The 14,491-nt window shown below is 33.0% G+C and overlaps 1 protein-coding gene across 1 annotated transcript; it reads left to right on the plus strand.

Annotated features, from left to right (window-relative positions):
• Nucleotides 1-2,523: 2,523 nt before the first annotated feature.
• Nucleotides 2,524-4,020, plus strand: LOC126884620 (facilitated trehalose transporter Tret1-like; the record flags this gene model as incomplete). The annotated part of the gene is made up of 1 exon (XM_050650678.1): nucleotides 2,524-4,020. A coding segment is annotated over one exon (1,491 nt), but the record flags the coding sequence as incomplete, so codon positions are not given.
• Between the last annotated feature and the right edge of the window lie 10,471 nt (nucleotides 4,021-14,491).

Consider the following 14,491-nt stretch of genomic DNA (forward strand, 5'->3'; position numbering starts at 1 on the left):
CAATCGCACCACACGAGCCACATCTGCTTCAAATTCTTGCAGATTCTCACTTGCTCGTTGACTTCTATTTCTCAGTTGTGCTTTGTATACTTGTTGTAGATGGGCATCTCCATAGCGTTTTTCTAGACGAGTGAACAAGGTCTGGTAACATTTTTCTTGACCCTTAGGAATTGATCTTAATATATCTGCAGCATCACCTCGCAAAGCAGCAGTCAAGGAAACAGCCTTTTCTTGTTCGGTCCAATGGTTGGCGGTCGCAATAGCTTCGAATTGTCTAAGGTATATGGACCAAGAGGACTTCCCATCGAATGGTGGTAATTTAAATCTCATATGATGCGATGTTTCGTCTCTCGGTGTTTCATCCTTCACTACAAGATCTAAAGCTACTGCATTAACTGATGGTTGTACTTTTGTATCAGTTATCATGCTCTCTAGTTGTTTGATCTTCTCTTCTAGCATTTCTTTATTGTCGTCTACACTTTTCTGTATCTTATCGAATGTTCTGGAAACTTCTTCAAATTTCTCGTCGGTCTGTCTACAAACGTCTTTTATTACTTGAGAAACACTTTCAAATTTCTCATCGCTTTTTCTAGAAGTTTCATCGATCTTTTGAGAAATGGTTTCGAATTTCTCATTGTTTTTTTTTACTAACTTCTTCAAGTTTTTCGTTGTTCTGTTTACAAACTTCTTCAAGTTTCTCGTCGCTTTTTCTAGAAGTTTCATCGATCTTTTGAGAAACACTTTCAAATTTCTCGTTGTTCTGTCTAGAAGTTTCATCGATCTTTTGAGAAACACTTTCAAATTTCTCGTTGCTTATCTTAGAAGTATCATCAATCGTTTCAGAAACAGTTTTTAATTTCGATAAGATTGCTTGTTCTGCTGACTGGAAGTGGAACGTCTCTGGATCATCTCCGTTCTTCGTTAGGACTTCCTCGAGTCGTGCTTGTAGGACTATCTTGAGCCCACTGCTGTCCAGATCCCGTTCCTCTAGCTGTTCACGGAGCTGTTTTACTGTAAGTTCTCGTAGCAACATCTTTGGTCGGCACACACGTACTTTCCAAAATGTCTTTTAAAAGTCTTTCCGAATACCGAACAATCAACGCACTTTAACTATTCCCGACGAATAAAGTCCAAAAGTCTTTTAAAGTCTCTCTGTAATTCACTTATTTATATCGCACTAAGTTTACCGAACACCGACACCAACTGTAGCGTGATTAGTGTAATTACTTCTAATTACAATAAAACTAGCGGTTCGTAATTTATATACGACTTTATTTATATAAGTTACAGACGAATTTATCTTATACACTAAACTTATTTACAAAATATGCCCGTATTTATACCCAGTTGTTATTCTGGAACAATCGACTCCCATCTCGAGCTATCGGCTTGTTCCGCCTACGTGACGTACCTTCCAGAATTCTCCGGCGAGGCCTAGCACATCCGATTACGTCATTCTCGAGGTGTTTACTGTTATACGGGGATCGGCCAAGATTTCTCTTTCGCTACAGTATAATATATGTCTGAATTGCCAATATAAATGAGTCAGATCAAATAAATTATTAGAAGAATTTTTTACTTAGCAACAACATTTTTGTTTATTTTAGTAATATTTTGTATTTTGACAACGGCACCCGATTTGGACATCGAAACGTCAATAAAATTATTTTTTCATTTTAATTGTGGCTTATTTCCCATATTATAAATAATTAATCATTTCAATGAAGAGTTTCAAATTCTGCATATTCAAAATAAAGGTCTTAAGCTATCTTTTTTAGAATCTATGGAAATTAATAAATTGAAAAATATGGATATAATTCTGAATGACCAACTGGAGACAAACAGCTCCACACTCCTCAACCTCTTCAGTTAAACACTTAAAAAGGCAAACACATTGTAAACTATATCACTTGAGAAAGGCACTCTGCCGAAACAGCTGTAGTCACTTAGTTGTAATAAATTTTGTGGAACTATAGAAAACTAACGTTTTCAGTGTTTTATTGTTAGATAAAATGAACTTCCATCAAGTAACAGTCGAATCCATCAATTACTTAGTCTTATTTTTTGTTATTTTGGTTTTTATCCGTTAATGATTCTTCAAATTGATCTTTCCATACTTTTACAGCATATCTCTATTATTAAATCTCCATTTTAATCCGGGTTCCATATATTTCATTTTTTTTTTCTATATTCTTAAGATGCTGTAGAATAGCTTTTGTTTACTTCTGCTGTCTTCCTTCATTTTATCTCCTAATTTTTTTCATTCTGTTTGCTGCAAATATTTATAACTTTTTTTTCATTTTTTTTTACCTTTCAGGCATTGCTTCCATGATTTTTTCTTTAATTTCCCTTGTATTTTTATTTCTTTGGACCATAATAATGTCTATTTATTTGAGGAATCTTTTTTACTTGTTCCATTATATTTGTTTAGTTGCGTTCAATAGTAAATTATTATAGTTGTGGCATAGTTTTGGTATTGTTTTTCGTTTCTCGTTTACTTTTTTCTAAAATATTTTTGTCATTTCTTTGTGTCTAAGTTTTTATGTTTTTGTTTTCATTGTCTTTGAGTCTTTGTTTTCATTGGTTTTACCTTCGATCAATCGATGTAATGTCTTCGAATATATTTTATTGATAAAAATATACCTGTTTGGTTTGTTTTCAGCATATTTAACAGCATTTATTAGTGGCATCGCATTTGGATGGACCTCGCCAGAAATTCCACAACTGAAAGACTCAAACACAACAACAATAGACACAGTCATAAACGCCTCACAAGAAGGATGGATCGGAGCATGTTTACCTTTAGCTGCTGCAGTTGGACCGATTGGTGCAGGATTTCTAGCTGATTCAGTTGGTAGAAAGTGGACCATCCTTATTGGAAACCTGCCTTTTCTTTTATCATTTATTGTAAACGTTTTTGCAAAATCCATATATTTCTTTTACTTTTCGCGATTATTATGTGGTTTGGGGGTCGGTATTATTTTCACCGTACTTCCAATATACATTGCAGAAATATCTGATGATACATCTAGAGGAACGTTAGGTTCTTTATTGCAAGTTTTTGTAGTCATAGGTTTATTATTTTCCTACACACTTGGGCCATTCCTATCAATAAGAACATTTAACATAATACTTATATTTCCTCCAACATTATTTATGATTTTGTTCTCAGTATTTATACCAGATAGTCCCGTGTTTTTACTACAAAAAAGAAGAATGTCAGAGGCTGTACAGGCTCTTGTAAAATTTAGAGATCAAGAGGAATTACCTGCTCAAAAAGAAGCTGAATTAATTAACTCTCAACTACTGGAGGACCTGAAAAGTAAAGGCAGTTTTAAACTTATATTTAAATCACCCGGACTAAGAAAGGCCTTGTCGATATCTTTGGCTTTAGTTGCAGGACAACAATTGTCTGGAATTACAGTTGTACTTTTCTACACACAAAGTGTTTTTGCAGATGCTGGTGTTCCCATAGCACCTGAAATGTGTACCATTATAATGGGTATTGTTCAGGTATTCGCGAGTCCTGCTGCTCCACTTCTTGTAGATAGATGCGGAAAACGATGTCTATTGATAATCTCAGGAGTAGGAATGGCTGTATCTCACATTCTCTTAGCATTTTTCTTTTATTTGAAAAATGTTCAACATACAGATGTATCCAATCTAGGTTGGGTGCCAATTGTAAGCGTCGTAGTATATATCATCACATATTGTTTGGGCTTTGGAGCATTACCTTTTGCAGTCATGGGCGAAATATTTCCAGGGAACGTAAAATCCATAGCATCTTCTGCTACATCATCATTCTGTTGGATACTGGGATTTGTTATAAGCAATTATTTTGGAGCGGTGTCTAATCTTATAGGGCAATCTGGATCTTTTGGATTTTTTGGCATTTGCTGTATTATTTCTGCATTGTACGTTTTCAAGTTTGTACCTGAAACAACAGGAAAGAATGTTAATGAGATACAGTGTCTTCTGGATGGCAGTACTAAAAAAAGTATAGAACTAATATAGACTTGTACCGGGTGTCCCAATAAGAATGGCTCTCGGCCATATCTCAGGAACCGTTTACAGTAGAGCTTTTAAATAAAAAATTTTATAACAAAAGTTGCCTCAGGAGAAGCCTGGAAATTATTTTCATAATTGTGGGACCACCGCTAGAGGGCGTAATTGAATATCAAAAATTAAAAAATCTAAATTTTACAAAATTTTCCTAATGAAGGGGCACTGGAAATCCGATCGTCGTATTCTTCATAAAATTCTACGCATATTTGATTTGACAAGTTTAGGTCTACCTTTGGAAATAAGAGGTGGGGGTGAGTGGGAACCTTGTTATGAAAAACTGGCTGTGAGTCCGGTTCTGCTTAATCAAATTTTGCAAACTTGGTCTTGTTAAAGACAGATCTTTTTTGTCAATGTAAAAGTTATGATTTCGAACCAACTTACTGAGTAATATGCCAGCTAGAAGGCGTTATTTAATTTTTTTCAGAAATCTAGTGTTCCTTGGAAAATATTAAATACAAATATGCATTTTTAATACCATATTACAAAATTAGACAAAATTAGCAACAGAATAGCGAAAACCGCATGTTAATACCTTTTTTCTATCTCGAGATATCTTACAAAACGTGTAAATTTAAAAACATAACTGTTACTGTCACCGGTAAACGAAATAATTCATTAAAAGTAGTGTGCTATGGAAACAACAAAGAAACATTTTCCAGCTGTCAACGTATATTAGGTCTTTTCAACGCTTCTCATTTGTTTCGAGCCTCGTTCATATCTCGTATATTAATATTATACACGGATTATACGGCATATGACAGAGGCTCGAAACAAATGAGAAGCGTTGAAAAGCCCTATTACAAAGAAATAAAAACAACTATTTAGTGATGACATAAACGTTCAAATTTTTACCCATCATTTTCGTTGCAAACATTTACTCTTTCAAGAGTAGATTGAACAGCAGTCTCAATTTCTGCTCTCGATATGCTTTGAATGGCGTTTAGTATTCTCTGGATAATGTATTCTAGAGTCTAGAGTAGTGTATGATGGGCAACAATTTGAATATTTAGGTCGTCACTAAGTAGTTCTTTTTGTTCTGTGTTATATTTAATTTTAATAGTATTGTTTCTCTTTATATTGTTGTTTTAATTAATTATATTTTTATACGTTGACATCTGGAAAATGTTATTTTGTTATTTTCCACAGCACACTACTTTTCATTAACTTAGTTTACCGGTGATAGTAACAGTTATGTATAAAATTTACACATTTCTCGAGATATCTTGAGATAGACAAAAGATATCGACATGCGGTTTTCGCTATTCTATTGCTAATTTAATCTAATTTTATAAAGTATGATTAAAAATGCATACTTGTATTTAATATTTTCCAAAGACAACTAGATTTCTGAAAAAAATTAAATAACGCCTCCCAGCTGGCTTATTACTTATTAGGATGGTTCAAAATTATCACACTTACATTGAAGAAAAAGATCTGTCTTCAACAAGACCAAGTTTTCAAAATTTGATTTAGCAGAACCGAACTTACAGCCATTTTTTCATAACAAGGTTCCCACTCACCCCCACCTCTTATTTGCAAGGGTAGAGTTAAACTTCTTAAATCAAATATGCGCAGAATTTGATGAAGAATACAATAATCGGATTTCCAGTGCCCATTCATTAGGAAAATTTTGTAAAATTTAGATTTTTTTATTTTTGATATTCAATTACGCCCTCTAGCGGTGGACCCACAATTATGAAAATAATTTCCAGGCATTTCCTGAGGCAACTTTTGTTATAAAATTTTTTATTTCAAAGCTCTACTATAAACCGTTCCTGAGATATGGCCGAGAGCCATTCTTATTGGGACACCCGGTACTTCAAATGTTTCTAGTACGAGATTGATGAGTAATCATTTTCCCAATAGTATTTATTCTACTCGACTAGCACTGAGCTGATTCGTACTGCAGCAAACAAACTAAAGATAGCCCTGCTTATTGCCAACATCCGGAATCGATAGGCACTATAAGATTTATTTTTCGGCATATTGTTGTTTTTAATATTATTAGATATACATTTTTTATAAAGTATTTCTTAATAAAATTTAATTTTTTAGACTGTGTTTGGTTACTTTAGCTTTCTAGTTTTTTTGTGCAATTCTTCTTCTTGAGCATACAGTAGCGCGTCATCAATATAACTTCGGCAGATAGTATCATACTATTTTTCGAAAGGTCTGAGAAACTTTGGCAACAGTGCTTCGGGATTGTTTGGCATAACTTGAATGTGACATTAACTCAAAGGCACGCTAAATGGAAGTAATAGAAAACAATTTTGTTATTGTAAATAAATATTTATAAAAATAAACCAAAATGGATGAAAATTTTATGTTAACATGGGTATTTACACGAAATAATAATATAAAATAAAAGTGTATACAATTTTTATTCAGTTGCAATGCGAAGGCAAAACAATCTTATTTTTCACTTAGAACAGGGAGCGCAGTCCAGCACTCTGAATCAACGATTTTCGACTCTTATTGGAGTCATCATCTGAGAGGCGTAGGCCTGCTGCTCTCTGCTCGAAGTGACCAAAACATGAAAGTTTATCCCCACATTGCAACTGACGTATATGGATTAGGGAACTAGCGTCATCTGGCAATTGAAAAGTAAAGTTTTCTATCCTAATAGCAACATTAATAATATTAAAAAATATTAAAAATATTACTAAAAGATTTTTAAATTGAAAACTTATTGATCCATTTCCCTGGTAACACTTCCAAGGCTTCTAAAATTTGCAAGCCAGATGGATGCTGCAGTGAAGATAAAGGGAGGTAATTCTAAAATGTTGCAATTCACAACCCCCGTCTGCAGCTTGGTAAATGGTCCAAGAGCTGTGAGACATTTTTGAGTAGGTATTTTAGGCAACCTGAAATTTTTTCAGGTAGCTCTTCCATGATAGCCTAATACAAAAATGCTGGTCTGGCTGGAGGGTAGCGGTTATTTTCCCCAAAAATCCCCCCAAAGTTAAAAAAAAAGGGTAAACATTGTTATTACAAAAAATATCATTGGCGTGACTTTAAACTAAATTTAAATATTCAAATATAAAGAAAATAAACAGGCCACGCGATTTGAGGGCGATTTTAACTCTGCAAGATACTTGCATGGGCGCCACAGGATTATTTTCAGCGGGTGCATCTGAACTTCAGAAGATTTCATCTGAATATGTACATACTATTAACGAGTATAAAATATACAACTATACATGCATAGCTATGTATATTCCTTCCGGACAGGGAGGTGCAATTGTTATTTTGACAGGGTATTTTTTAATATTAAAAATAAATATTCTAAAAAAGACAGTTTTTTGGTGAAATTTTCCAACTGCCAGGTGATTAAACAAATTATGCGTACATGTAAATGAAAAGCACTTTAGGTAAGCAGCAGTGTGAGAAAGAGCGTACACTGATAGCTGTTTGCGTCCTCTGTTGTAGCTGAGCGAGTCCGTTCGCTCGAGAAAAATCACGTTACCTGGCGATACCCATGTTGTTGTGCCCCGAAACGTTAGAGTAATTATTATATATAAATAATAAAGTTTTTTAAATAACTTTTTATTAATTAAAGAAAAATAATACGTACTATACAACAGATTTTTCGATAACACCGCATCTTAAAAATGGCAAGTCTTTTTTCAGATGCGCCCGTGATTGTCCAGGCTTCAACTCCGTATAAAAGGACAAAGAATACGTAGCAACTCAATTAATTAATCACTAATTAATTTTTAGTTAACTCCAAATATATATTACAACTATTTACAGATCATATAGAAGAAGAATCTGAGTCTCGAGGGGAGTCTGACGAAGAAGAAGGTAATGAATATTTAAGCTTAAATGAGGAGTTTGAAGAAGAAGTACAAGATTCGGTCACATAATTAATTTAGTTTATAGTTTTATACTTTTCCACCTATACATATATTTATAATAATACAGTCTTTTTCTATCGTATTTGCAAAATCTATTGTATAGTACGTATTATTTTGCTTTAATTAATAAAAAGGTACTTAAGAAACTATAATATATAATAATTACTCTAACGTTTCGAGGCAAAACAACATGGGTATCGCCAGGTCACGTGATTTTTCTCGAGCGAAAGGACTCGCTCAGCTACAATATAGGACGCAAACAGCTATCGGTATACGCTCTTTCTCACACTGCTGCTTACCTAAAGTGCTTTTCAATTACATGCACACGTAATTTGTTTAATCACCTGGCAGTTGGAAAATTTCACCAAAACAACCTGTCTTTTTTAGAATATTTATTTTTATTATTAAAAAATACCCTGTCAAAATAACAATTGCACCTCCCTGTCCGGAAAGAATGTACATAGCTATGTATGTATAGTTGTATATTTTGTACTCGTTAATAGTATGTACAGATTCAGATGAAATCTTCTGAAGTTCAGATGCACCTCCTGTAAATAATCCTGGGGCGCCCATGCAAGTAACTTGCAGAGTTAAAATCGCCCTCAAATCGCCTGGCCTGTTTATTTTCTTTATATTTGAATATTTAAATTTACTTTAAAGTAACGTTAATAAAATTTTTTGTAATAACAATGTTTACCCTTTTTTTAAATTTGGGGGGGATTTTTGGGAAAAATAACCGCTACCCTCCAGCCAGACCGGCATTTTTGTATTAGGCTATCATGGAAGAGTTACCTGAAAAAATTTTAGGTTGCCTAAAATACCTACTCAAAAATGTCTCACAGCTCTTATGCTAAAAGTTCCAACGGAAAATGGACCTAGTTACTCTATAGGAGTAATACTAATATAAAATAAAAATGTATACCATTTTTATTCAGTTGCAATGCGAAGACAAAACAATCTTATTTTTCACTTCGAACAGGAAGCGCAGTCCATCACTCTGAATCGATGATCTTCGACTCTTATTGGAGTCACCATCGGAGAGGCGTAGGCATGGTGCTCACTGCTCGAAGTGCCCAAACCATGAAAGTTTATCCCCACATTGCAACTGACGTATATGGATTAGGGAACTAGCGTCATCTGGCAATTGAATGGTAAAGTTTTCTATCCTAATAGCAACATTAATAATATTGAAAAATATTAAAAATATTACTAAAAGATTTTTAAATTGTAACTTATTGGTCCATTTCCTTGGTAACACCTCCAAGGCTTCTAAAATTTGCAAGCCAGATGGATGCTGCAGTGAAGACAAAGGGAGGGAATTCTAAAAAGTTTAATTCAAAACCTCTGTCTGCAGCTTGGTAAAGTTCCAACGGAAAATGGACTCTAAAGGAATTACTCTATAGGACTAATACTAATATAAAATAAAATAAAAATGTATACCATTTTTATTCAGTTGCAATGCGAAGGCAAAACAATCTTATTTTTCAATTAGAACAGGGAGATCTTATTTTTCCATTATAACACTTAATAATAATAATAAATAATTATTTCGTTGTGAAGCGAAACAAGAGCCGTCTTATTTTATTTAGTTTATAGAGCGCCAAAGGCACTCATTACTCGCATTAGAATTCGAAATATTTTTACGTAAAATATACTGACCTACCTACATATAACTAAAATTCACAATTAACAATAATCTATTTTTTCAAATAGGCCAACAACTTAGTTCTACTACACAATAATATAATAAATTAACTATAAATAAACACTACTTTCCTATGAAACAACAATAACGAATTTTAAAATGATACCCTACTGCACTGAACAGATATCGATAAAGATAACAGAACAGATCACAGAACACATAAGAGAAAATCTGACGCAGGTTTGTCAAAATGACAGTGACAATTTCTCTATGTTGCCTAATTAGTTATTAGTTAAAATATGTTCGATTTCTTGTTAGAAATAAAAAATTTTAGTAGGTCCAAAATGACACAAAATCTAGGTATGGGATAAAAAAGTTTATTTGAAGAAAGTGTATTTTTTTGTTCTTCTTAATGGCGGTACAGGCTCGTTTTTTTAATATTATATTTAATTACAGAGTAATTTCCACATTATAATATTTTTCTCAAATTGGGCTCTGTACCACCATTCTTTATTATATTACGAATATGTGTGCCAAATATCTTGATAAAATATTTAAAATTACAGCCGAAATCTTGGACCGCGATTGTTGCTACCTGTTGTTCGCTACTGTAGCCTCTTAAGAAGCTTCTGCTCGGGACCGTGCAAGTTCGGCAAAGCGACCTCTATTTCTACGCTCTGTACTTTTATTCGCACTTTTAATTATATTGGCCAATTATATTAGTCCTGGTTGCTGGATAATTGTCAAGGCCATAGTCCAAAAAAAATACATAAGAAGAAAAAATAAGATGCAGGTTATGTTATGCAAACGTAAACAATTGTATGTAGTAAATAAAATTAGTTATTAAAATGCAGTACTGCAAGCAAAGTACAATTAATTAAATTTACCTTTATATAATAATTGCATATCATATCAATATTGTGGAGCAATATATAATTTTTCTGCTTCAATGACAGAAGGTATGAAATATATGTAAATTAGACTATTTCAATTGACAATATGAATTATTTAAGATAGTTGCAATATTTCTCCGCGACTCGCGCACGGTCGTTTCTCGTTTCCCTTCCAAGTACTTGCACACCGCGAATAGTCAAAAGTTAGATTAACAGTGCAAGAGATTAAACGTAATAAAAATCCTTTCAGCTAGAAAGAGATCAGGGAGAACGAGATAGAAGGAGAAAGAGAAATAATAGTATTTGTTCTCAAATTAACAAAATTATTGTATTATTAACAGAGATTTTAAAGCATATTATGGATTATGGGGATTCATTTCATGTTCCTTCGACGGCAATATACTAGTAGAAGCCTCAGATTTATTGTCTAATTTAATTACATATTGCATATTGTAAATGACGGGTCGGCTACTAGAGCTACTCCTCCAGGCTATATCAAATCGATTGTAGATTTTACTATTATAACCTCTAGTTTATATTCAGCCTTTCACTGGACTGTTCTTCCAGATACCTATCGATCCGGTCATTTTCCTATTAGACTTTCTGTGCAGGATATGAAAATTGAACACACAATTCGTATATTCTCAGCTAAATGGTCGAAGTCTAATGCAAACTGGGAGAAATTTAGAGACTCTGTAGAGTGTAGAGAAAACCTTCAGATTGCAAAAAAAATCTAACGAAATGATGTTATTTTTATTAGATTCTATAACTGATGTAGCTAACAAGTCTTTTAAAATTATCAAACCCTTAGCCAAATCTTTCAAAACGATACCATGGTGGGATGATTAATATATCACGGCAGACGGGAATTGCAGTTGTCGCCGTGACAGACGTCACTACTTTACACTATTAATATGTATGAGACTGATTCCGACATCTTAACTGCAATTGCTGTCCGGCAGAACGGTAGTTGCTAATAATTATACAAATAAATAGTGCAAAGTAAATACGTAATGTCATGGTAATAACTGTAACTGCCGTCTGCCGCCTGCCGTCGATGTCATGTCGGAATCATACCTTTAAGGTGCGAACTCCACGCCCGGTGTGCTAATGTGAAAAGTATGAAGATAGACGACGAAGCCAAAAATAGTAGGAGGTTGAAGAAAAAGTACAATACAGAAAAGTTATAAAAAATATATTTTTTAATCTTGTTTGATCAGTCTAAAATTCGACCTAGCAGAATTATGGGATTCTGATAACAGGTAGTTGAGGGTAAACAGTTCTTAAGGTGGTAAACGAACAGCAAACATTTTGCAGAACCCAGTGATACTTGTAAATGATTTTTTTGAAGTTATACTTCTTTAGGCGCGATTGAGATTGAGGGTGAATTTATATTGATCTGCGCGCATGCGCACACCGACAGTATGGTATTAGTCGTTATACGGGCTCTGATTGGATGTTGAAATGATCTGTCAATAATAAATAATTGTTCAATAAGAAGGTAAACAAATGTATAATATATTAGTTTTATTGTTGTGAGGACAAAAACAAAAAAGTTTATAATTGTAGTGGCATTTAAATAGTTTTTAAAAGCAACAGGTACGTAATAATTGTAAATGTATCATAGGTACCTACCTATTTGAACCTACCAAAATACATAGTATGTAATACTTTTATTTACATAATTTGATTACCATCAAAATTTCTATCAATGTTCACCTAATATATTGTTTTCTTACTCTATGTTTTGTTGTATTTTTTCAATTCTAAATCATTTCAATTCAAAATCAAAATAATTTAATTTAATTCAAAAATGTCAAAAGCTTAATCCGTTTAGTTAGTCGATCTTCGCACATAATGACACATTGCCTCCGTGGCGAAGCGTTTAAGGCGAATGAACCCCAATATACCAACCGCGCTGATAGCTGGTTCGAATCCCAATAAAAACTTTTATTGTTTTATTTTTTTTTTATACATTTTATGATTGTAAGTATATTTATTATATAATTTTATTTTCAGAAAATACGTATTTAGTTAAAAAAATTTCCGACAATTAATGTTAAGAAATCATTTTGTGGCATTTTTAATGTGTTTGTGTGTGTTTTATTCTTTTATTTTAATTTTTGGCACTGTTTTAATAAAAATGTTTGAGAAGTAGTAAGTATAAATTAGTTTAATATTTAAATAAAATATAAATAAAAAGTATATTAATTTCGTTTAAATCATATAATAGAAGTATAACTTCTTACGTGCGTACAAAGTACACACACACATTGTTTTTTTTTTTTTATTTTGCTGCCTTTAAGATGACATAACAAGTGTTAGATGTTGGTAATAAATTAGTAAAAACCTAGCAAAACACTCGTATTTCACAAATATTTTGTTCTGCTTGCTCGAATATTAAGCTAACGGGAACTTTTCCAAATAAGATTGGTTTAGAGGTGTTAAGTTATCAGAGTGGTCAAAATTTAGCAAAAAACGTTATTTCATTTATAAGTAGAGTACATACTAAGAAATTGTAAAAAACAGGGAGTTTTTGTGCACACAAATACGTAAACGTAACGCATCTTTTTGACATGTACGCTTGCGCATTAATGGTTGAACTCCCCTATCTCGATGCGTATTACCTAAAGTAACGTTCTGATACGTACGTGAGAACGCATCCCTATCGAGACGAAAGTCACCGAATGCACACGAGGATCTTGCCCGATTACCTACCAAATGAACATTTCATCAGCGATTATCAACATTTTAAGGTTATATTGGTTTAGTCTATTTGAGTAAAATTATTCTGTTTGTAATTGGAAATTGGAACTTCATAATATATTTAAAATTTTATTGTTTTTAAGTTGTCTATTAATAAAGCAAAACAAACAGATCTTGTATTAATTTAAGAAATACAGTGATCACCACAATTAATAACTAGATAAACAAATGACCTAGTTTCAGTAAAATTTTCAAATAAATATTACCAAACTATTTACATTATACTGGAATTCTGATGTAGGTACAATAATTTACAACTAAAAAGTAGGTATAAACAAAAATAAAAAAAATTTAACCTAAGGAAAAATAATATATTTATATTTAAATAGAACCAATTAAAACCATACAATTTCATCATTCATTTATCTTTTTTTACATTTGTATATTAATTGTATATTGTGTGAACATTGTTTTATTTTTTTAATGTCAACGGAATTTAAAAATGACTTTACGATTTGCTTTACGTTACGTTAAGGGAGTTACAAAAACTACCTATTTTAACATTCATCCTCTACGACACGTTAGTTGCTTTACGTATACGGAGATGCGTACGTTACGTAGCAACAAAAACTCCCTAATACCTACTTTGTTCACCTTAAATTTTAACCTAACAGAATTATTGACTTGCGGCAAAGGGTAGTTGAGGGGTGAAAAATTATGAGGGTGGTAATAAATTCGTAAAAGCCTAACAAAGCACTGTGGTATTTAAAAAAAAATTTCAATTATTTTTTATTCAACTTAATTTTTAAGCGAGCGGAATATAGTCCTTTAGGAGTACCTAGGTTTGAAAGTGAAAAATATGCCATAGGTAAAAAGGCTTTGTATTAAATTCTGCTAGCTTGAACTTAAGTCAGCAGAATCGCTTCCATTAAGGGTGGTCTAGGGGTAAAAAATTAATGGTGGTAATAAATTAGTGAAAAATGGTTGAAAAAATATGACGTAGGTTAAATTGCATTTCGGTCCTATGTCCATGCTAGCTTAAAGCTTGTCGCGCACGGGAAGCTAAACTATAATATATATTATAGATTTATTCGCGCAGCATTTCGTAATGCGCAGGCGTTCTCCGTCTGGGCACCTCTGGGTAAGTTCAGGATACGTTCGGGGCATGCTGCGCGAATAAATCTATAATATATAATACTTTAGCTCCCCGTGCGTGACAAGCTTAAGACTCCTCTTGGATACTACTTGGAGATGACACATTCGTTAACAGATCGAATGATATTAATCAGTTCATCACTGATTTTCACTCTTTATCTTGCTCTTTT

Source organism: Diabrotica virgifera, chromosome 5 (genome assembly GCF_917563875.1).
Source record: "Diabrotica virgifera virgifera chromosome 5, PGI_DIABVI_V3a".
NCBI lineage: Eukaryota > Metazoa > Arthropoda > Insecta > Coleoptera > Chrysomelidae > Diabrotica > Diabrotica virgifera.